At 41.6% G+C, this 24976-nt stretch overlaps 1 protein-coding gene across 3 annotated transcripts in view; it reads left to right on the top strand.

The window, feature by feature from the left end:
- The window catches only part of SYNE2 (spectrin repeat containing nuclear envelope protein 2), a 336140-nt gene that overhangs the window by 225126 nt on the left and 86038 nt on the right, over positions 1-24976 (top strand). For 2 of the 3 annotated variants that reach the window (XM_077767200.1, XM_077767199.1), the window contains 14 exons: positions 3748-3864; positions 7629-7859; positions 11963-12145; positions 13366-13494; positions 13959-14077; positions 14220-14361; positions 15988-16107; positions 17447-17599; positions 17708-17917; positions 19257-19358; positions 20276-20395; positions 20564-20764; positions 22336-22509; positions 23805-23936. In XM_077767200.1, the coding sequence (XP_077623326.1) occupies positions 3748-3864; positions 7629-7859; positions 11963-12145; positions 13366-13494; positions 13959-14077; positions 14220-14361; positions 15988-16107; positions 17447-17599; positions 17708-17917; positions 19257-19358; positions 20276-20395; positions 20564-20764; positions 22336-22509; positions 23805-23936 (2133 nt within the window). Of the gene's footprint in view, positions 1-3747; positions 3865-7628; positions 7860-11962; positions 12146-13365; positions 13495-13958; positions 14078-14219; positions 14362-15987; positions 16108-17433; positions 17600-17707; positions 17918-19256; positions 19359-20275; positions 20396-20563; positions 20765-22335; positions 22510-23804; positions 23937-24976 lie in introns of all 3 variants that reach the window. The other variant, XM_077767198.1, reaches the window with a different exon arrangement.

Below are 24976 nucleotides of genomic sequence, written 5' to 3'. Positions count from 1 at the left end.
TCCTCAAAAGGTTCACTGCCGTGTTTCAAAGCATCTAACGTGCCTCTCTTCTGGGAGTAATTGCGGCGAGGAGTCATCCCATAATCCTGTTTTTGAACAAAGTCGTGCATAGTGTGTATTGATGTCCCTTTGGCTCTCTATGACCTTCCAAATCTTCCCCAACCTCTCAAACTGGAGGGCAAATGCCCTTGACTTCGAAAATCGTTATAAATTAACGTGAAAAGGATGTTTTCCCCTTGTTCCTGAAACATCCCAGCATCGTTATGAGTCCTATGCCTCCTGCTCCAGTCTCCCGTCCAGGGCTACCCTCTGCCCCAGCCTCCAGGCCAGTCCTTTCGGGAAGCCTCAGCACAGGGCTCTGCTTGCACTGGTAGCTCCAAACTTCCAAGCTCGGCCTCTTGACTGGCTCCTTCCCTCTCTGTCTGAGAAGTACTCCGTCTCCCCCTCCCCAGGAGGTTAACTTGCTCCGTGTCCGCACAGGTCGTCTCAGCTTCGACTTCCTCCAAGAAACCTCTGCTTTCCCTTCATTCGGACAGCATTGGGGTGCCTGGGTGGCTCAGTCAGTTAAGCATTCTGACAGCATGACTTTCTGACTGCTTTCCCTTCATTGTGACAGTAACTCACTTAGGCCTTCCCACATTTTTAGGTGTACACCTGACATGACTTGGTGAACGGCAAGAACGTCATCTTTTACATTTTTATGCCCTGTACTGGGCTCAACAGGGTACCTTAATGCACTGACTTTCTTGATCTTGCTTCCAGGCCAATCAGTTAGCGTGCTACTTCTCATCCACCTCTAAAAATCTTTACTTGGCGCTCCTCACCTTTGGCCCCTTTGGTAATCCAGTTTTTGGCCCTGGCTCTATTCAAACTGTCATTGACCTTCTGGAACATCAATTTAGTGCCTTTTTTTTTTTTTAATTTTTTTTTTAAATATTTTTATTTATTTCTAGGAGAGAGAGAGAGAGAGAGACAGCGTGAGCAGGGGAGGGTCAGAGAGAGAGGGAGTCACAGACCGAAACAGGCTCCAGGCTCCGAGCTGGCAGTCAGCACAGAGCCCGACGCGGGGCTCGAACCCGCGAACCGCGAGATCATGACCTAAGCGAAAGTCGGACGCTTAACCGACTAAGTCACCCAGGCGCCCCAGTTTAGTGCTTTTTTATTTGTCCTAATCTTTATTGATCTCTCCAGCGTTAGACATGATTTCCTCCTTCCTGAAATGAGGAGCCCTTTGACTTTCTTAAGTCTGCAATTTCTGCTCTCACTCACCTGCAGCCTCTCCCCCATCACCTTCTCTCACCCCATCCAGGTGATGGTGGACATTGGCCCAGTGTTCTGTTCTCTTCCTTCTCGTTTCCCTGAGCAGTTTATCTCTTCCTATAGGTATGGTCATCCCTCTGTGCCAGTGATCCCACATCAACTCTCTTGTCTTGACTTTGCCTTTAACTCGGTTTTACATTTCTACCTTCCTGATAGATTTCTCTTTTTGGATGTCCTTTCTTCATCTCAAACCCATTTTATCAACTTTCCTTCAAAATTAGTCCCTCCTAGGCACACCTGGGTGGCCCAGTCAGTTGAGCGTCTGACCGGCTCAGGTCATGATCTCGTAGTTCATGGGTTTGAGCCCCGCATCGAGCTCTGTGCTGACACCCAGCTCAGAGCCTGGAGCCTGCTTCTGATTCTGTGTCTCCCTCTCTCTGACCTTCCCCTGCTCATGCTGTCTCTCTCTCTCTCTCTCTCTCAAAAATAAATAAAAAACGTTTAAAAAATTTAAAAAAGAAACTAGTTCCTCCTAATTTCTTGATGTCTGTTTACAGCACCACTATTTCCTCAGAGTCTAAGACAAACTTCAGAGTCCTCTTAGAAACCTCACTTCTCTTACCTTTCATATCTAACCAATGGCCAAGTGACGTCCATTCAATCTTTACATCCTTCTTCTCCCATGATTTTGCCATCATCTTATTCCAGGCAATGGTGACTTCTGCCCTGGACTTTTGGAGTTCCCTTCTCATTGGGTTTACCGCCTCTGGTTATTTTTCCTAAAATATGTATCTTCTACAATAGTAACTGATGACTTTTCCTAAAACCATTACTGCTATGTGAAATCTTTCATGGATTCTGATTATCTACTGAGTAAAATGCATTTGTAGCCTGGCATCCCAGACTTTTCATGATCTTGACCTCCCTTTCCAATTTTATCTAAGCTTTACCTTTAGTTCTTGGTTCATACCTTTCTAACAGCAGCTATTATTTTCAGTACAAGAAGCTGACAAGTAACATTTTGTTAGGAGCTGCTAGATGCTTTACATACATCTTGTTTAGTAATCACATGCATGAGTGAGGTGGGTTATATTCTCACTTTAGAGATGAAGTAAGTGAGCCTCAGAGAGTCCTGCTTATTGTGTCTAAGATCATGCAACTTGTAAGTAGACCGATCAAGATTGATCGATCATAGCATTCACACCTTTTCCCACCAAATGATGTTAATTACTTGTGTACATATCATTTTCCCATTGCGTAACCTTGGTTAACCTAATGGGAATGCTGGATCAAAGTAGATATTCATTTAAAATGTAACACACATTATTAAACAACCCTCTTAGAAAGACCGTTATCAATTTTATTCCTACCAGGAGTGCCTCTTTCTTGATCTCAAGCTGATACTGGATATGTTCAATTTTAGCCAAACTTATTCAGTGGTTTAAATTATATTTTACATTATATATTCTATCTATTCTTATATTCTAAGATTGTTAAATATCTCTTTATTAATTGACTTTTGTAGTGTTCTTTTATGAATTGCTTGTTCATGCCATTCGACTTTTTTTTCTACATAGGGGTTGATGTTTTCCTTACTGACTTATAAGAGTAATTAATATATTAAGAATATTAACATATTATAAGCCGTTATCCAGTCCGTTATTTCATTTTTAACTTAGTTTATGATTTTTTTGTGGTAAACACTATTAGTTTTTAGATTGCTAATACCAGCAGTCTTTCCCTTTATTTTCGTGCTTTAAAAGTCCTTCCCCATTCCTGGATTAGAAAAGAGTCAGTCTTTTTTTTTTTTTTTTCCCCCAAGAATTTTTAGGGTATAAGTTTTATATTTAATTATTAGATGCAATTAGAATCCATTATTAGAAGTAAAACAGGGAAGGCCACCTGGGTGGCTCAGGTCATGATCTCACAGTTCATTGGTTCAAGCCCCACATCAGGCTCTGTGCTCACAGCTTGGAGACTGGAACCTGCTTCAGATTCTGTGTCTCTCTTTCTCTCTTTCTCTTGGCCCCTCCCCTGCTCACACTCTGTCTTTCTCTCAAAAAGGTTAACATGAAAGAAAAAAACGAATTTATTTTAAAAAGACAAGGATTCAGATATATTTTTTATGGAATACTGGAGTAGTTCCCAAATTTAGTAAATTGATCTTTTCCCCTTTTAGTTTGAAATACCTTTATCATATAATTTCATTTAATTTTAGTTCTCCTATTAATCCACTTAAATGCAGAATTCTGTAGATTTCCTTATATGCTCCTCATTTGCTAGAGAGCTTTGGAAAATTTAAGTCTTTCACATAAAGGCAAACCTGAGGAAGTTGACTTTTTCCCCCCTCCAGTGAACAAACTTCTCTACATGTGCTTGACATTTCCGCAACCAGGCAAGAATGTAAGATGAGCTAGCGCGCGAAGAGTAACTTACATGGCAACAAGGGCAGAAAGTTTTCTGGACCTCTGGTTCTTTTCTTTACAGGAGGCTGCTGAGAAAATCAGCACATGTGAGAATTCTATGGCACAAATTCTTGCACCAGACTCCATAAACGCTGAGCAAGGCCCAGAATTTTCCCTGAGTCCCAACCAAAGAGAAGAGGTAAGTCCCTGTCAGTAACCTGCAAACTGTTCAGGCCTCAGGATGGGCACCCAGGGATGACCAGCTTTCTGTGTTTTGCAATACTTTGTATATCAGGCCAGGAATTCTTTGTGAACTTTAACATCTTAATACGGGCAGTGAAGTTGGAGAACTGGAAGATTTGCCACTGATGTTGAGGTAGAAAGTATGTACGGCACAGAGTGACAGAAATTTACTGCTTGCTCCCTATTTGTCAGGATGAACGAGCCTTTCTGCTAACAACTGTTTCTTCTGTAGATGTAACTTATGGAGGCCCTGGACATGGAGGGGAGCTAGTATTGATTAACTGCATGTCCCATAAGAAGCATTTAGATTTGCTGCTTACTCCTCAGATTAAATACGGTAGTTTAATACCTACCATAAGTTTACAAATGAGGGTATTGAAATTTAAAGAGTGAAAATACAGGAGTGAGGAGTCAAACCTAGAATATTCCAAACTGCCTTCTGAAGTTAGTTGAACGTTTATGTACTGAAAGATGTGAAGCCAGGTAGGTTTGGCCTCAGGATCTGCCACCACCTCACCATCCGGGTGGCATGACTAGTGTTGATGCAGGTGCAGTTGGGTATTGCACTTGGGTCAGGCAGTCCTTCATTTTAGAACAAGTGTATGTGTGGTGGTGCTGGTGGGGCGGGTGGGTGAGGCTTGCAGACGTTTGTAGAATTGACTGTAAAATATGAAGGAGTCAATTTAAAGGGTTGGTATTTTGGCGTGAAATACAGCCACTGCCAGAAAATTAGCTTGCATTTTAGCGGAATCCTGTTACTCAGATCAGTGATGTGTTGCTGCAGACACTGTGCAGTATGACATTCGCTAACTGAGAGGCTGACTTGGATACGAGAGCGTTGGCAAAGTCACGTGATGAATGTGGACTTGGAGACCCCAAGGTGTAATGATCTCGGGGATTGGATCCTGGTTCTTCTTCTTTGTTGGGTGACCACAGGCATCTGAATAACCTCTCAATGCCTCTGTTCCTTCATCCGTACACTGGGAAAAATAAGGGCTTGTGGTGGGAAATGAGAGGATCTGTGTACCACACACAGCCTGGTGGCCTGGCCCTTGGGCCCAATGGAGGGTTAGGTATTAGGCGGTAGAAATGACCTAATTCTCTTTAACAAGAAATTGTGCTAATACTTTTTAGCCCTCCAAAATGTACAGTCATAAAATATCCACTTAAATCGTTTCTGCTTTTAGAATTTGGGGCTATCATTTAGAGAAGATATTTAGCAGGGGTGTGATTGTGGGGAAAAACTAAAGACTCTAGGTTAAAAGGTAGCAGGGCCATGTGACCTCAGGTGGATTTCTTGTGTCTGGGCCTGAGCTTCTGCGAAGCAATGCGGTGAACAGGGAGGTGTGTGAATTGCTTAAGCATTAAACAAACTTGGGTTCCTTCACTTATAAAAGAGGTGGATGAACTGGTTACTGGCAGGTTTCCCAGGCCACCTTTAGCTGTTGCGGTTTCTATAGTTGCAAATATTCTTTTTTTTTTTTTCCCCTCCCATTCACCTTTGGATTCTTTTCAGCTTTAAATAACTAGCAAATAAAGCCCAGATTAGTTATCCAGCTTCCTTGTTTTCTGATTAATTCAGTGAGTTAGTGAAAAAGCAAAGAAATCCAATATTGCCATGAAACAATGTGTGTGGTATGTGATAGGTGCTCAAATCATGTTTTTGAATAAATAAAGGTGGACGGTAAATCTGTTATTGCAGACTAATTAATATTAATGATTGTTATCTGAGGTGACAAAATAGAAGACTCTAAAATCTTTGCCACTAAGATCTAGCAATACCTGAAAACTAGAAGACAATCAGAGGATTAGCAATTACTGTCTGGCAGTAAAATCACACAAGGTGTTGCTTTTTAAAAAAAAAAAAAAAATCAGAATTAAAGGGCACCTGGGTGGCTCAGTGGGTTAAACGTCCGACTCTTGATTTTGGCTCAGGTCATGATCTCCCGGTTCATGAGTTCAAGCTTGGGATTCTCTGTCTCTCTGTCTCAGTTTCTCTCTCTCTCTCTCTCTCTCTCTCTGCCCCTCCCCTGCTTGCTCTCTGTCTCTCTTCAAAGTAAATAAACATTTTTAAAGAATCAGAATTAAAAAAGAAAACTGAAACCAGCTGAATCCAAGTGTAGACCCAACTGTGAGGAGAAACACAGGGCAAGGAGAGACTTCCTTCAGAAGAGAATTCTTGCAAAAAATCTTGATGAAGACAAGGGAGAAAGAGCGTTTTGGCAGAAAAGAGCAAACATATGTGAGGTTCATAGATGGTCGAGAGGAACAAATGCAACTTCTGCTAAGCCAGCTTTCCTAATAGTCCCCATGTGTGTGAAAAAGGAGTATTTTCACACCCTGCATGTTTTTGTTACCACCTGCCTGTTTTATTTACTTCTGTTGTACTGAAAGCTCTATGTTTAAACAAAATTCTATTGACATTGGGAAATGTGCATTTGAGTTGAGGGAGGGTGTACCTTTGTGAACAATCCCATTAGAAATTTGTGGCCAGACAATAGCTAAAACATGGAAAGAGCCTAAGTGTCCATCAACAGATGAATGGATCAAGAAGATNCTTGTGGGGATGAGCACTGGGTGTTATGTGGAAACTAATTTGACAATAAACTATTTGTAAAAAAAAAAAAAAAAAAATTTGTGGCCAGAATCATGTTTTATTAGATGCTAATGTTAGCAGAGTCTTATATAGGAAACATCATATTTCATCATAATCATAATTGATAAAGTAATTATTGATCAATAATGTTTAGCATGAAAGGTGTTTGTGCTAAAATTCCTAAAGGAATTTCTCTAGAATGACTGATACAATCTCTCAATATTCTGGAAAAGGATGTTGGAAACAAATATGTCTCTGTCAAATCATCTTTTACTTCCAAATTAAAAATCTCTAGTCTATTATTAAGAGAATACCTTGACTTGGTATCTGGAAGAAAGTTTTCTTTTGGATTGATAAGCAACTCAGGTGTTTCGGTGTAAACAGAACACATCCTATGTCATGCTTTCTTTTACTTTAAGCATCTGGTCCTTAATAATAGTTGAGTGTCTTGAGTATTGATGGTGAAAATTTGTTTCAGGTGTTCTCTCCGATGGATAGGAGGAAAATTTCCAGGTGACCCCGCTGAACCTCTTTATTTGACTCAAGCTACTTTTTCTAGGGCGAAACTTTGATGAGTAGTAGCATGTATGTTAGGGGGGAAAAGCGCTAAAATACTTTCTCCTCTACTTGTTCGGTGTGTGGTGTATATTCTTGTATCCCAGCCCGTGTGTAAAGAGCCCTTTTTTCTGTTTGATCAGAGCTCACAGCAATGTAAGCATTGCTTAATCATGTGTCACACAAATTCAAACGCTGGCCAATTCTCCGAAAAGTTTCAGACACGCACACCCACATGCACCCTGTCCCTCACACTCACCTGTCTCCTGGGTGTCTCGCTTGGTGTTTAACGAACTGCGAGCCCATTTGCGTCCTCCGCGCCTGGGAACACTACCTGTGTACATGCAGATCGGCTGCTTGGAGACCTGGGGCACCAGGTCACGTGGCTGTTGCTATGCGTGTGGAGGTGCATTTCTCCTTTCTCTTTCTTTCTCTTTCTTCCTTCTGCCCTTATTTGTTTTCTTTTAACTGGGGAAATGCTGGAAGTTCAGAGGTTCTTGCAAGCTCAACTCTGAAAACTTTGGACTCCGTGGCTTTTCACTGCTGGATTATCTTTGGATTTACCTTAGGGTGCCACACCTCCTCCCAAGGCTGTGGCTCTGGGCTTTTCTGACGAGCAAGGAGCCTTCGAGGCCACGGTGGAGAAACCTAGACCCGAGCCTGCAGAAATTCTCCATGCCTGCAAGACCCGGGTGGCCGAGCTGGAGCGGTGGCTGCACCAAGCCAACGTGGCATTTGAGCCGGAAACATTAAACGCAGACATGCAGCAGTTGGTGGAACAGCAGCTGGTCGGGTGCCAGGTAAGGCCGACGGACGGGAGTTCATGGCCTGCCTCTTCACCAATCACCTTCCAAGACTGGGTGACTTTCTTTTAAAGCAACAGTGTGTTTCTTCCTGTTACTGTGACCCCCATGTTTATCTTGGCCTCAACTTTTTGTTCTCAGGGTAATTCTTTGAGATTCATGTAAGCAGAGCAGTTGGAGACGGTAGTGGGTAAGAGCTGTAGAATCTAGAGTCCGAATCCAGGTCCATCACATTAACTATGAACTTGAGGACGTTAGCTTTTCACCTCCTTTTTCTCGTGGTGTAGGTTATCTCCTAGGACTTTGTCAGGATTAAAGGAGATAAGGTAGGGGCACCTGGGTGGCTCAGTCGGTGAGGCATCCAACTTTGGCTTAGACTATGATCTCCTGGCTCGTGAGGTTGAGACCCGTGTCAGGCTCTGTGCTGCAGCTCAGAGCCTAGAGCCTGTTTCAGATTCTGTGTCTCCCTCTCTCTCTGCCTTCCTTCACTCGTGCTGTCTCTTTCTCTATCAAAAATAAACATTTAAAAAATTTAAATGAGATAAGGTAGAAGAACCAGTGACTAGTGTATCAAGTATATAAAAAGTGCCCAATAAATGCTGTTATTTATATTCATAATAAGTTCTTTGAATTTTCATTCATCTGAAATGAAACTGCATGTCCTTATTTGCAAAATTGCAGGTACATCATAAAAGGGCGTTGCTGCCATTTTACTATGAATGTTCCTACTCTTCCACAGGGCTGGGGAGTAGTGGAGAGACAGGAATAGAAACTTACTTGCCTTTAGTCACATTGAGTAATGTTGCTGGCTCAGCCCAAAGGTTGGGAGCTCTGTATCCCTCCAGAGAAAAGCTGGAATGATGACATCATGGCAGCATAATTGAGTGTCGCAACAGCTGAGATGCCTTCCCCAAGGGTCCATAGACCAGCCTTGGCCTGATGTCTGTGCCTGATTGGCTCACTTGTCTGCGTAGTGGACACCAGGAAAGAAGACCTCCTCTCCGAGTTCCCCCAGGACACTGGCCCATCCATAGGGAGCTCCTACTATGGCTCATTTTGAGGTTGGAGGGAGCCCATCCTTGCTCATCCTTTTGCCACGCAGGCCCACTGTCTTACAATATCCAGCACCTGCCTCGTGTGCAGGACCTGGGTGGTCAGGCTGACCTCCTTCCCCAGGCAGATCCCCACCTCTGACCCTAACAATCAACTCTCGAAGGGGTGGGTTCATTTTTTTTAGTGTTTTATTTCTGAGAGAGAGAGAGAGAGAGAGAGACAGCGTGAGCAGGGGAGGGTCAGAGAGAGAGGGAGACACAGAATCTGAAGCAGGTTCCAGGCTCTGAGCTGTCAGCACAGAGCCTAATGAGGGGCTTGACCCCACGAGCTGTGAGATCATGACCTGAGCCGAAGTCAAACACTCAACCGGCTGAGCCACCCAGGCGCCCCAGGGGTGGGTTCATTTAAATACTAGCACTCCTGCTTGGCCTGGATGACGAAGCACAGGAGAGTCTGGAAAAGACATAGGCAACACAGGGCAACATTGTGCTGAATTGAACCTGAAGTCTTGGAGATGTTGAGCCCCAGCCACTTGAAGCCATCTAGGGAAGATTTGCCCATGGGGTAGATTCTATGCTAATTTCTCGATCACTGCGAGTATCCCTTTCAGAGGCCTCTTGGCGGGAGTTCAAGGATTTGGGGGCTGCTCAAGGGAAGGACACAACCACAAGGTGGCAGTAGCGCACAGCAAGCTTTATTTGGGCAACATTTTGGCAGGTTCTCCAGGCAGGGGGAAGTCCTTCTCTTCAGGAGCCCTTTTAGAGGCTGTGGCTTGGGGTGGAGGTGGGGCCACCACCTGGAAGGAGAGAAGAGCAAAGGAACACTCCGGGAGCAGGGAATCCAGAGGGGCTCCTGTGTCTAGGTGTTGTCTGAGTTCCAAAGGGCAGCAGAGGCTAGGGTTTTCTAGAGCCCCAGAGTTCGTCTTAACCGTAGCGGACAGATGGAGGGTCCCACCCGGAGTTTGGTGCCAGTAGGAATTGAGCTAATGGTTCTGGGCTGCTATGAAAAAACAAGCAGCGTAGGGACCAATCTACAAGGGCCATCTTTGGCTCACCTATATAACACCGTGGCACATACAACTTCATATCGAAACCTATAAAAAGCTTTATAGTAGTCTGTAAAAAACATTAAGTTCCCAGTGGGAAAATGTCCAAGGACAGGAACAAATAGATAAGTTGAGAGAAAACATTATATTTGGTAATTTAATATTTGAGAAGAAATGTTCAGCCTTGATTATTAAAAACATGTGAATCAAAACAGCTGTTGTTTTGTTCCTGTGTTGTACTGGCAAGAATTATGTCATCCCGGAGCACCCTGGGTCCACCAATGTCTGATAATTCTGTCCACTTGGCTCAGTGTTTTGGGAGGTCAGCTGTCAGCATATAAAATGTCCCACGTTGTTTGACCACAGTTTGTGAGATGGAGCCCCATGTTGGTCTCTGTGGTGACAGCGTGGAGCCTGTGTGGGATTCTCTTTCTCCCTCTCTCTCTGCCCCTCTCCAGCTCACGCTCTTTCTCTGTCTCTCTCTCTCTCTCTTTCTCGAAAATAAACATTTTTTTTTAAAAAAGAGCTGCATGGAGAGGCACGTGGGTAGCTCAGTTGGTTAAGCATCCAGCTCTTGATTTCAGCTCAGGTCATGATCTCACGGTTTGTGAACTCACGTCCGTCATCGGGCTCTGCACTGACAATTTGGAGCCTGCCTGAGATTCTGTCTCTCTTCCTCTCTCTCTGCTCCACTCATTCTCTCTCTGTCTAAAGAAAAGAAAAAAAGAAAGAAAAAGCTGAATAGAGGAAAAAGAGCACAAAATTATAGTACATTCTTTTTGTAGCCACTCTAAAATCTATGATTACATATTGTTTATGCTTAGAAGAGTCTGTAGAGAATACAAGTAGTTTGCTTGGGTACAGGAGTTAGTAGAATATATTATTTAAAAATCTGTCTTAAGGATAGCTTCTCCTTCAGTTTCTCTCAAAGAACCGAACTTCTTCTTAGTCACATGCCAAGTTTTAGCCCTAGTGAGATCCCAGTGCTGGAATGTGAATTTGCATGTTGCTGTCGCATGGTCAGTCAGTTGACAGAACTCTTTGGGCTCCAGAGCCGCAGGAGACTGCAAACTTGATCTGCTGGGGAGGAATACAGTGACATTGACTTGCAGGGAAACTTACTTCATCTGACTGACTTATTTTTAGATCTGTGTGTAAATTGGCCAGTGGTATCAATGACTAAGTGCTTTAGGTTCCAAATTATTTCTTCTGTCATCTTCTTCGGATGTTTTGGAAGTTTATTTGACTTGAAAAAGAGGAGGAAAAAAGATCAAGGGAAAGAGCTTTCAAAGAGTTCTGTGAAATTCTTTATTACTACTCAATACTCGGATTGCAACAGGAAAAGTTTAGGAAACTGGGGGGAAGATGGTCATACCCGAGCACTGGCCAAATCGAATGGATTTTAACTCTTAACTCCTCCAAGTGAACCTTAGGAGGTAAGTTCTGTTATTACCCCCATTTTACAGATGACTGGAGGCACATTCTTAGAAAGTAAGGTGCCCAAGTTTACCCAGCTGCTAAGTGGTAGGGCTGGGATCTGAACTCAGATAATCTAGTCCCAGTGTCTGTGTTTTTGTTTTTAAGTTTATTGTTTATTTAAGTAATCTGCACCCATCCTGGGGCTCAAACTCACTACTCTTAAGATCCAGAGTCGTACGCTCTTCCGACTGAGCTAGCCGGGCGCCCCAGTGTCTGTGTTCCTAACCACTGTGCTATGCTGGATACATTCAGCTGTAATTTCTAAAGGGATTATGCAGTCACTTATTTTAGATTATTCTGGGGAGTGACATCTGCAAGTAGGGGTTAGCTCGGCGGTGCTTCTGTCCAAAAGCTCAGGAGCTATGTGGAAATTGTCCTTGTTGTTTTCCCAGGGTCCCTTCCAGTCTGTGTTTCTGAGACTTGTTGTCTACACTTAGGTAGACAGAGTGAATCTGACTCATTGTAGAGTATAATACTTGTTCAAGCCCGAAACCTTGAATGATGAAATGATTTTGTTTCCTAGGCCATGCTAACAGAGATCGAGCACAAGGTTGCCTCTCTGCTAGAAAGCTGCAAAGACCAGGGGCCGGGAGACAGTGGGGCCACTCAGCAGGAGGCTGAAGCTCTTTCCTTGAAACTAAAGACTGTGAAGTGCAATTTGGAAAAAGTCCAGATCATGCTTCAGGAGAAATACAGTGAAGACCAGGTAAGAAGGCCACGTATAGACGTGAGTGAGAATGAAGAGAGAATGAAGAGAGAATGAAGCATCTTAAAGCTGTAAGGGAAGCTTGTATTGACTCGTGTTACTGATTTCATTTCGGCCCACAGTTTTCCTACCTAGGCTGTTGTTAGGGGTGGCGTTGGTCTGCATTGGGTTGGTTTGACTGGACTGATTGTTCTCGCTGGTAATGAGGTGTGGTATAAGCCTTCTTCCTAAAAGACAGATAAGTTTTCAAGGAAATTTGTGACTCCACTCGACTGGAAAATGAAGCTCCTATAGAGAAGATTAAAACAATTTTTTGAGAAGATTAAAGTTTGACATCAAAAATACAAAAATTGTTTCTGGGATACTTTTTGTCATTTACAAATATATATACTGATCAAAGTGTCACACAGTTAAAGTGTTCTCGTGACTTTTACAAGCATTCTGTATAAATGCAAATGCACATGAGTAGGGCCTTACTATATATGATTTGCATCTATACTTAGAGGATGGTGGTTTNACTATTTGAAAAAAATAAATAAATAAAAATGAAAACATAAAATGTCAAAAAAAAAAAAATCTACAAAACAAAAAAAAAAGAAGATGGTGGTTTCTACTCAGAGGACTTAACATTCACAGAAATGAGATTGGCTGTAGATACACAGACTCAGTGGTTCCCCTTTCGCCCTCATATGTCCTCTCTTTTTAAAAAAAAAAAAAAAAAAGNGGGGGGGGGGGGTGTTTATTTTGTTCTTAAAACAGAAAAGAAATACATTTCCTAACTTTTAGTAAGTCATTGGATGAATTATGTTGAGGAAATAAAATTACCACTTGAGGGGTGCCTGGGTGGCTCAGTCAATTAAGCATCTGACTTTGGCTCTTGTCATGATCTCACACCCCATGAGTTCAAGCCCCGCATCAGGCTCTGTGCTGACAGCTCAGAGCCTGGAGGCTGCTTCATATTCTGTCTCCCTCTGCCCCTCCCCTGCTCCCCCTCAGTCTGTCTCTCAAAAATAAACATTAAAAAAATAACCACTTCATCAAATGTAATGGTTTTTTGAGCTTGTTTTAGAATAACTACCTTAAATTACAGTATATACTTGGAATTAATAACGAAATATAGTCGCTTCGTATAAAACTTTTCCATTACGTGGTCTCATTAGTGGACCTGAAATAAAGGGAGTCAATTTTTAAATAGTCTGCCATCATAAACTGTTTTGCAGCATGCTGCCACTCTAAAGAAACCTTCAGAGCATCAAAATGATCTCCAACCAGATAACCTTTCTGAATTTGAACCTATTGTGACTGAAAGGCCACAATTCAGCAGACAAAAAGATTTCCAGCAGCAGCAGGTAATTGCAGCCTTTAACAGACATAAAGATAAGAATAAAGCTTTCTGTATGGAATTTCCCTTTGAGCTAAGTACCAACTGCCACTGGAGTATGTGAGTATGCCTTCTGCAGGTGGGGATGCTCTAACTTTGCTATTTTATTAAATTGCATCTTATTCAAAACTAAGTAAATACCTTCAGGGTGACTTACCTCTCTAATTGTAACCTCTCTTCCCCTATTGTTTCTAAATGTGTTTTGCATATTTTGGAGGATTTTCCACGTGTGTCACATATTGTACTATATCCTTGATTGTTGTGTGACTACTTGAAGTAGGTTGTTGAGAAATGAAAGTTAAGGAGAACAAGCGAGAAAGGGAAATAGTAAATAATTTAGGAAGTGGCTCAAAATGAGATGATCTCAGCAGAAGAAACCATTGACTACTAATTGAAAACTGACTGGACCATTCAAATCTCATTCAATTATAGGTTCTGGAGTTAAAACCAACGGAACAGAAAGATTTCATCAAATTCATAGAATTTAATGCTGAGAAAATATGGCCCCAGTTTTGCCAACCTGATAAAGATACAACTCAGAAATCTGAGAGGTAAAACATTTTTAGAGTTGTACATTCAGCTATGTTGGAAGAATTAAGAGCATTTCTTCTTAAATCACTTCTACAACATTTACTGAATGTAATAAATATTAGATGTTGATTATTCTTTTCACCTTTTATTTTCCCTTAAAAGCATTAAGGCATCTAGCTCCGAAAATGATGCTCCAGAGTCGGTCTTGTCAACTCAGGGCCGAAGTGGGGATAAGTGGCAATATTTACATCATGAACTATCATCAAAGATCAGGCTACCACTACCTTCGCTTGTGCAACCTCAGGTCAGTGTGTGTCTGCACGCGGCGTAAATCATAAATACATGTGTTTGTCTTTGAAAATGCAACAAGCAGTCATGAAATGCACATAGACGTTCCACGTTATGTAGTAGTGTCTTTTCAGAAAGCAAAGATGCCAAATGGGTTTTTCATTTGGCTGTTCTGTTTCACCCTCTGGGAAATCTGCATTAAGTGCTACTCCTTTGGGCTTCTGTAGCACTCGGAGCTTCCCTAATCACAGAACTTCCAATACGGAGGATATGTTTATTTGTCCATATTCCCCGTTAAGGAAGAAAGACCATGTGTGCCTGGCTCGCATCTGAGTGCCTGACACAGTACCCGAAACGAGAAAGTCTCGGTTTCAGTATGTCGAAGGAATAAAGGAATGAATAATATGTTTAAAAAAACACACACTTTAAAAATGAAACAGTGCTATATTAGTGTCATTCATTCATCAAAAGATGATTTGGAATCTACAGTGTGCCAGGCTCTATCTAGTGGACCTCTGTTCCACGAACACGCGCTCTTGTTGCCATCACAGGTTTTATTCACACTGTGCCAGCAGGTGCCAGATTGCTCTCTAAACAGGGAGCCCGAGAGCAGATTAGCACAGTCAAGCTTCCGCCTTCAACTTTGCACTGAACCTGCCNAGATCATGACCTAAGCGAAAGTTGGACGCTTAACCGACTAAGCCACCCAGGCGCCCCTGGTGGGAACTTTCCAGTTCTATTCTGCCAAGAACCTTATTTGGCCTATTAACGTTGAATTAAACTCATTGGTATGGCTTTAGTCTTGGATTCTCCTGGTCATACACACCATAACACGTATGGTGTTCTCTTTTCAGCCATAGAACATCGTCAGTTCTTTTCCCCAAACAGAATCTGACACCACCTCTCTCTGTTTCTTTATATTTGTTAGTTTTCCAATTTGGAAAGGAAATCTTTTCTGTCTTCTAAAGTTACATCTCATTTTTGGGGCACCTGGGTGGCTCAGTCGGTTGAGCATCCGACTCTGGCTCAGGTCATGATCTCCCGGTTCGTGGGTTCGAGCCCCGCGTCAGGCTGACAGCTGGCTCAGAGCCTGAAGCCTGTTTCGGACTCTGTATCTTCCTCTCTCTCTGACCTTCCCCTGCTCATGCTGTCTCTCTCTCAGAAATAAATAAAACATAAGAAATAAAATAAAATAAAGTTACAGCTCATTTTTAATATTTATTTAGATTTTCATTAACAAATCAAGAGGCAAGTCTGTCCCTGGAGGTGTAACTATTCTAAGAGTTGGCTCTATACCAGGCGTCTACCAATAAGGGGGAAGAGAAATCGGCTAACCTTATAATGTGAATGGCACTGCTACTAACTTGAAACATTAGTGATTTTACTGTTTTTCAAGTTATGGTTTATTTTTCCTCATTGTATTATCTCAGTGGACCCTCAAGTGTCTAAGTAAAGTTTTTCATGACCTTTCAAAGCTGCCCACAATATTTAAAATTTAATTTTTTTTCTTACAAGTGGCAAGGTAGACAAAAACACTTACCAAGAAAGTAACTTGGAAGGTAGCACGTGAAGGCATTTTTGCTGTTTAACATTAACAGAAGAAGGATCTCAAGTTGTAATAAGGTTTCTCTTTTTCATCTAGGTTGCCACAAATATGAGCATTCTACCCAGTGTGAGTGTGTATAACTTTAGATACCCAACAACTGAGGAACTAAAAGCATATACCACACAACTTGAAGACCTGCGTCAAGAGGCAAATAAGGTAGCAGTTTTACATGACACATTTTCCTTACTGCGTATCAAAAGAGAAATGTGATGTTGTAAATTAGTCATTATTTTTTTTAACTGAAAAAATGGCAGCATACATAGTGGAATGGGTCCTAGAGTTGCAAGTAGAATTTATCTCCTGTCAACTCTGATGAATGTGGTAGTGGTTGCTGAGAGCGCTGTGTACAAAGATTGTTGAACCCAAGTCCAAGATCAGCAGGAACAAGGATCACTGTCCGCAGTGGTGCTCTATGATTGGAAGAGTAAGGAAGGAGGGGAGTATTGACAAGATTTCCAACCTTGACTAAGCTTAATGCTGAAACGGTGTGCTGGGTAATCAACCAGAGAAGACCGTAGGAAATAGAACCCAAATTGGGGTGATTACTAGCTTTGGCATGCTTCTAAATACCTTGCAACTGGTCAGGAATTCAGGGTGATCATGGGTAAAGAAAAAGAGGTCGTTCCAACAGCTTATGCTAAAATATAAGAAGACCTGTGGCTCCCACACTCACCAGGGTACAATTGCACAACCCTAGGTGTCTCCCTTGAAATAGTATATCTAAGGGTGGCCTTAATTCTCACAATCAGCTCGTATATAATACTTCTAATTCACCCCCCGACACACTCACCACCCATCCCTATCTTTTTTTAGTAAGCTATAACTGACCTGTAACATTTTACTAGTTTCAGGTGTACACTATAATGATTCAATATTTGTATATATTGTGAAATGATCACCACAGTAAGTCTAACATCCATCACCACCTTAGGTATAAAAATGTTTTTCTTGTGATGAGGACTTTTAATATCTACTCTCTTGACAACTTTCAACTATATATTACAGTTTTATTACCTAGAGTTACCATGTCATGCCTACCATCCCTATCTTTAAGATACTGTACCTCTTTCCAGTCAACCCTGTCAAATGTCTTGACTTCTTTTGCTTCTCCAGGCTTTCCTGGCTTCATTAACCCACTTTCTCCTACATTAAAATGTGGGAGGCAGGGAGCAGTGGGAAGAAGGATCGTATGCTTTGCTTGGGACTACACTTCCAAATGGATGGCCCTGTTCAGGAAGTCCTTCATCTTGTGATTTACCCTTCAATGCCCTTGCAATAGTCACTCACTACCAAGCATTGAGTTTCTTAAACTTGTTTTTCTCAGCGTGAACATCTTACTTATTTATTCTTCTACCTAATTTGCAAAGTGTTGAAAACAACCAATTATTAAAAAGTATAACATAAATTATAACAACCATAACAGACCGGGGAAAACGGAGGCTTAAGAAGACAAGGAATCCTAATATTCTTTATTTCTTTTTTCCTCTGGATTCAGGAAAACCTGACAGAAGAAACGTACATAAATTTGGATAAAAAATTATTTGAACTATTTCTGGCCCTCACTCAGTGCCTTGGCAGCGTGGAGGAGATGCTGCAGACCCCGGGGCTCTTCAGAGAGGATGTCTGTGCTCAGCAGGTCCACTGCGAGGTAAGGAATTTCCAGTAAGCCTGTGTGTCAGCCATTGCTGTAGGCAGCCCACTGTTTAAGCCAGAACAGAGCCCATTCACTGTGTCTTTTTTTCTCATCTTTTTGCAGACACTGGCTCTTGAGTTGAAAAAACTTTACTTAGCTATGGGCGACAAGAAGGATGGTCTTTTGAAAGTCATGACATGCCCTGGCAAGAGCACCAACCTGTTCCCTGAATGTTTTGATAGACTCCAAGTCTACCTGGAGCACGCGCAGGCCGCAGCTGCCTCTAGAAGCAAGTCCCTTAAAGCTGGCCTCGACTATACCCGCAGTTATCAGGTACAGGGCTAGGTGCTCCGCCTACTTTGGCACTGTTTCATGTTAATTTCCATTTGTTCCTCTTCTTGGCGGTATTCGTGATTAGGAATTGCGAAGAAAAGTGGTGAGACGTTCCTCCTGTGAAGGTCTTTTGGTTAGTTCTGCTGCCTGTAAGTTGGAGACCATTTGGAAGCGAGGTCCTTCCCAAAGTTGCAGTATTAATTTGTCAGATGTAGCTAACAAATTGTTTCTTTCCTGTGTTACCTTTAGCTATTAATGATTGTCCTAGGGGAAGATTTCTAGGTAACAGGGAGCCATGAAAGTTTTTGAGTGAAAGAAGGACAGTCTGTGTCTGTTTTAGGTAGATTCACCTGGCCATTAACTACTGTGGATTACAAGAGAGACTTGAGGCAGACAAGACAATTGTAGTAGCTTCCTAACTAGAGAAAAAGAAATGAAACACAAAACTACTTAGGAAGGAGTCTTGCCCATAAAATCAAGCCTCAATCTGAACAAGTAAAATAGACACAAGAGAAGAAGAACATTGCAGCTCTGTGGGAGGATGGTCAGCCAAATCCAGACAATAGGAAGCTGTACAGAATAAAAGACCTATATTTTCACCCTCCCACCCAAAATCCCAGAAACCAAAAAGAGAGATGGTTGGGGAGTCTGCAGATTACAGGAGACTTAACACGTGTGTTAGTCCATTGCAACCTATTGAACCTCATTTAGATTCTGCTTACAACAAACCAAAAAGAAAAATTATAGGCAATTAGAGAAATGTGAACCCTTTCTGAAAGCTAATGATACTAAGGAATTGTTGATTTGTAATATTAAAAAAAATTTTTTTAATGTTTATTTTTGAGAGAGCAAGCAGGGGAGGGGCAGAGAGCAAGGGAGACACAGAATCTGAAATAGGCTCCAGGCTCTAAGCTGTCAGCAGAGAGGCCAGTGTGGAGTTTGAACTCATGAACCATGAGATCATGACCTGAGCCAAAATCGAATGCTTAACCGACTGAGCCACCCAGGCACCCCAATTTTGCAGTATTTTTAAAGGGAGGAATCTTTACTTTTTAAAGACGCATACTGAAACTTACCCTGATGAAATATCCGTGATTTGTTTCAAAATAATCTGAGGGGAAGGGGATTAAGTATAGTCAGGAAAGCTCAGGGGAGGGGATATAGCAGAGACAACCAGTCATGAGTCAATAATCGTTAAAGCTAGGTGATTCCTCTATTTGGTATATGTTTGGAACTTCCGTTAGCTTAAAAATTAAAGGACGACTAAACTTTTTTTTTAAGGTATCAAAGGGCCTGCATGAGATTCTTACTGATTCTTGCATTTATCTTCTCGTAACAGAATGAAATAAAGCGATTGTATGATCACCTTACTAAGAATAAAACATCTTTACAACAGTCTTTGAATGAAATCAGTGGCCAGAGTATTGATGAACAGCTTCAGGTAATCAAGTCAAAATAATTAAACTGATCTGACCTTGGACCAGAGAGTTCTGGGCAGAAGCTGTGTTTCTGAAGCACTTCCCTTTGGGAGCAGTGGCAAGGCTCAAGTAGATAGATAGAAATGAGAACTCTTTATGTTGACCTTTAAAAGTATCTCGTAAGTAGTACCTTATGAAGAGTAAATTAAACCGTCACAACACCACTGTCACCCATCAACCGAGCAAAAATAGAAGTTTGTGCAGGGTCAGTGAGGGTGTTGGGAAATAAGACCCCCATTCTCTCGGGAAGAGTGGAGATTTGTCCAACTTCTCAGGACTGTTGGGCAATAAATGAGAATTTTACGTGTGAATGCTCTTCTACCCACAGTAGCTTCACTTCATTCATTTATTCAGCAAATATGAATGGAGGGCCTTCTGTGGTCAGATAGTGCTATTGATGTTGGACTTGCACTTATCCCAGGCAAGTAAGACAAGGGCATAGAGAAACATGTATATAAATACTCAAGGATGGATACAGAAGCCCTGGTTGAACTAAAAACCCTTCAATAGCCTAAAAGCCATTAAGAGCGGACTCTTAGAAAAGCAGTGTGTGACCTGGCATACTATATGTCCATTTAAGAGGAGTCACATGTCTGTACGGATCTGAAGAACAGCTGAGAAGCTGGTAGATAAGAATGCAGACTGTGGAACAGAGTGATGTGTGCATTCATTAAGTTTAAGGATGTGCACGTATACCTCTATTGTTACGTGCTTCAAACGTGTTGGGGACAAATTTTCTGGGAGAAGCTGGAGGTGAGGGAGAAATGGGACTTTCATTTTTCCCTTATTTTTTCTGTACGGTTTCATTCTTTTACAATGAATATGTGCACTTCTCTGACTCATAAAAGGATTTGCTTTTTGGCGTTGTCTCTCACTGTAGAAAGCAGATGCGTATACAGCGGAGCTGCAGAACTCGGAGAGCCGAGTGGCAAAACTAAGAGACGAAGGGGAGAGGCTTCGTTTACCTTATGTGTTATTGCAAGAGGTTTACAAATTAGAGGTATGTGCGAGCAGAGAACAGTCAGTCAGTGAATTACTATGATTGTAAGGAGTAAGACTTTCTTCTTCTTCCAGAAAGAGAGTTTAGGTTTGTTCTCCAAAGAGAGTTTAGACTTGTTCTCCATCCAGGTTATTTTCATGGTTGGATGAAAGTGCTCTTTCTCTTCAGGATGTACTTGACACTATGTGGGGAATCCTGAGAGCCCGGTACACAGAACTCAGCAGCCCTTTCATCACTGAGAGCCAGCAAGATGCCTTATTGCAAGGCATGGTGGAACTAGTGGATATTGGAAAGGAAAAACTTGCTCACGACCACTTAAAACAAGCTAAAAGTAAAGATGCCTTACAGGCTCAAATACAAAGTCACAAGGTAAGATGCATGCGTCACATCACTTTTTCATAGGCTTTAAGTCTTTCTGACTTCAACATAGAGCATCCTTCTCCCTTGGTGAAATATACATTGAAATATACATTGTTGATTCATTCACTCATTTTTTGAACAAACATCTATTAGAGGTCTCACAGTATACCAGGAACTCCTGTGACCTCCAAAAATATGATTGTGAGTAAAAACAGATATAGTTCCTTACATTCATGGAGATTTCAGTTGAAAGAGAGATGTTTATGAACAAGTCATTCAAACAAATTTAAAACTAAAATTGAGATACATGCTTTCAGAGCATTTAAGAAGGGAAATTGAATTCAGGAGTTTAGGGAAGGCTTTCCTGGGAACTGAGGCCACAAAGATATCTATACTTGAATATTTAAATGTGTATCTAGTGTAATGCTACAATAAATCTTTTAGTTGTCCCTTCATTTTATTAAACAGCAGCCTCACCACCTAGACACATGTAGTAATTTAAGTACTGATGTAAAAAAAAAAAAAAAATGTGAAAGACCATTCCTACCTCCAACAAGCTGAAGTCTAAGCCTGTGATCAGTAACCCTTATTCAATGAAATTCAAAGGTAAATATTATATAAGGAATGGGGGGGGGGAGGAGAAAATAATAATATAGATATCTACAGTGTGTCAGGATTTGTGCTAGATGCTTTTATAAACCTTCCATATATCCTTTTCAAGGGAATAGGAGAAGGGATTCAGGGAAGAAGTTCCTCCAAACAGGGGCACCTGGGTGGCTCAGCCGGTTAACCGACCGACTTTGGCTCAGATCATGATCTCACAGTTCATGGGTTCAAGCCCTGCATCAGACTGTGTGCAGAACACTTGCTCGGACCCTGGAGCCTTCTTCAGATTCTGTGTCTTCTCTTTCTGCCCCTCCCCGACTTGTACTCTGTCTCTCAAAATAAATGTTAAAAATTTTTTTAAAGTTCCTCCAATTAGAAGGAGCAGCTAACTATACAAATGCAGGAGAACCATGTGAAGTAAAGCCTTCCTGTGTAAAGGTTCTTAAAATGTCTTTTTAGAAGCTTTTACATACCAGGCTCCCAGTAGACCCTGTCAACAAATTCCCTGTATTTAGCCATGTAATTGAGTAGAAAATCAAGCCAAAGTGTATGAATCCATGGCTGTTCTACATGTGGGCTTCTTGGGCTCACACGTGTATACATCTAATTTAGTGTCTTGAAATTAATCAGCCATGTCAGTATCTACCTTTTCGGACAGTTTCCTAAAACTTAGAGTAACTGATTTAGGAAGATCTCACTGGAAGTTGAAATTGGCTAATAATGTTTGCCCTTTAATATGGACTGTTTTATGGAAAAGGTTACTTAGGATTGTTCTTTATGATTTGTTAAAATGCCATTCGTGTTAAAGACTAATTGGGTACCAGTCAGTTTTCTTTTTCTTTCCTCTTTTGTGTGACTCTGCGGGGCTGTCCTGGGATTTAAAAGCAAATATACCTGTAGAAAAAGTTGAAGTAACTTGGTCTTTAAGTTTTCATGATGTACAAATAAATACCGAAACCTTGTCCATTTTACAGCTTTTTTTCCAGAAGCTTGTTGCTGACATGCTGTTGATCCAAACATACTCCAACAGAATGCTTCCTTCTTCACTGCAAAAGAAAGAGACATTTTGGGCAGAGCAAATAAAAGAAGTTAAATTACTGGAAGAAAAATCACACCAACGTGGAATAAAGCTGCAGAGTTTATTGCAGGTATTTGAGTTACGTGAACTTTGTACGTAAGCCTGGAATTCCAGACTTCTTACCACCAGCCCCACGTGTCCTGAAGTGTATAGTTATCCTTAAGTGGTAGTTATATGGGAACGAACACTGAGGAGTGTGGAACCCTGTTCTAGCCCTGACTGCTACTCCCTGAATGCAATATTTGCTGAGATTCTGCATGCGGGAATGGCACATCTTTCCACCTTGTAGGTTTGTGTGCAAAGAAACAAAATTGAAACCACTTTGAGATCTGCATGAGGTCATTTGGATGAAACATTGGTCCAGAAGCTGTACTTCAGAAAGAGAGCAGGTCTGATGTTCCATTGCTAAAGTGGACTCCTGGTAGTCTTCTCTCCATTGAAAGAAGAAAATTCAGTTTGCATAAAGTTTTTTCTTCTTTTTAACGTTTTCACCTTTAACTTCTTAAACACAGTGGATGTTAGCACTTAAAGGAAATAGCCAAAAAGCAAAGAAATATTCAACTTTTAAAATGTGATAATGTTATGTTAGGCTAATGAAATTAATTTTCTGGTTAGCTTGTGAAACTGATATTTCTAGTAATATTTCATGGTATTTACAAAATGAGCCCCTCTGAGCCCCAAGAGGGCCCCTCATAGCCAGGTGACCCACTACTTCAGTAGATAAGAGAATTAATAAAGTGGTTATTTTTCTAATGGGTAAGTTTTAGTGTTTATACGTCAGCTCTGCAGTGTGCTGAGGTTCTATGGTGGGCTTTGATAGAAATAGAAAGGGCAAGGCAAGACTCAGGCTAAGGAAATAGTACTCTCCTGATGAAGTGTAAGCCCACATTCTTCTAACAGTGGAATTAGGCTTCTAGCAGCACAATAGGTTAATGTTCAGTGGGGTAGGGGTTGGAGCAGAGAGGGTAGAAGCCACCTACTGGGAGCCTCTGTTGAGAAAACCTTTAAAAGTTAGCCCGTTCCTTTCCAAGTGGGAGAACAGCTCTCTTCCAGCTCTGAGGTCTCCACAGAGGTGCATACTGAGAGGTGTATCCCTCTCACTTAATCATAGTCCCTACTCGATTTGATGAGACCAGCATAAAACACTAATGCCAACTGGATTTAGTTGGCAAAGGCAATGGAATTATTTTCCTGCTGGACCCTGAGTTTTAACGAGGGTAGATTCTATCTCTCAGAAACCCCTGGAATCTATGCTTGAATTTCGTATGGTCTCGGTTCGGTTGTATTACGTATGATCAGTTTTGTCATTGTCTGGAACTAATCTAGAAAAGGGCTCCCACTGATTTTATGTTCTTGATTCTCCAGAAATGGGAAGCATTTGATGAAAACTATGCATCTCTTGAAAAGGATCTGGAAATGCTTGTATCTACGTTGCCCTCCGTGAGTTTGGTGGAAGAGACTGAGGAAAGATTAGTGGAAAGGATTTCATTTTACCAGGTATTTTGCTCCCATTGAATCCATCAGAGGCACAGTCCAGAGCACTTTGCGTTTTCTTTTGTTTGGACTAAATCACTTGATTTTGAAGGTGAATGGTTTGAATTTGAAATATTGTTCATCACCCCATTCGCTATTAGACTGATATTCAGGGAAAATGTAGGTTTCATTTTGAGTCACTCAGCAGGTTTGATTTTGAGTCACTCAGCATACTTGGGGCTTGGGGCTGAGGTCCTGGGTTTGAGTCCTGGCTTTCACCTGTCACTCATGTCAACTTTTTGTCTCTAAGTCTCAGTTTCTTTGTATATTGTAGGGAATCAAGCTAGTTCTTCTACCCATCTCAGGCAGTGGATGTCAGTGGGTATAGAAATGAGCTAAAGTACAGAACATTGTAAACTATGGGCCACTAAACCTATATTTGGTTTTCTTACTTCAGTGAAACCCTGTTTGGACATAGCCTATGAGACAGGCAATAATCTGTCACTTGCCACCAGCGTTATAAAAAGACTCCAAACAGGGGCGCCTCGGTGGCTCAGTCAGTTAAGCTTCTGACTTCGGCACAGGTCATGATCTCATGGTTCTTGGGTTCAAGCCCCACGTCAGGCTCTGTGCTGACAGCTCACAGCCTGGAGCCTGCTTCGGATTCTGTGTCTCCCTCTCTCTCTCTCTGCCCCTCCCATGCTCACACTTGGTCTCTCTCTCTCTCTCAAAAATAAATAAACATTAAAAATTTTTTAAAGACTCTAAACAAAATTTTTCTTGTGTAACTGTTAGTAGTGTTCTCATCCAAGTCTCTGTGTCCCAAACTTCGACGCCATAGAAAATCTAGAACTCTAGAATGGTTTTCGAGTGGCATTGAGATCATGACCAGCAAGATAACGAGTTTTAAGTTTCTCAACAGAAACTTAAAATATTTAGTTTTAACTTTCAAATGTATATAGTCAGCCCCTGAATGGTGACGCTGGAGGTGGTTATCAAATGTCAACTTCAAAACCTCAAAAGTAGGTTTGTTGCCTGAATAGACCGGATGGAACATGAAATAC

Source organism: Crocuta crocuta, unplaced genomic scaffold (genome assembly GCF_008692635.1).
Source record: "Crocuta crocuta isolate KB4526 unplaced genomic scaffold, BGI_CrCroc_1.0 scaffold55, whole genome shotgun sequence".
Taxonomy (NCBI): domain Eukaryota; kingdom Metazoa; phylum Chordata; class Mammalia; order Carnivora; family Hyaenidae; genus Crocuta; species Crocuta crocuta.
Note: the sequence above shows the minus strand (reverse complement) of the source record. Positions and strands in the feature narration are given on the sequence as shown.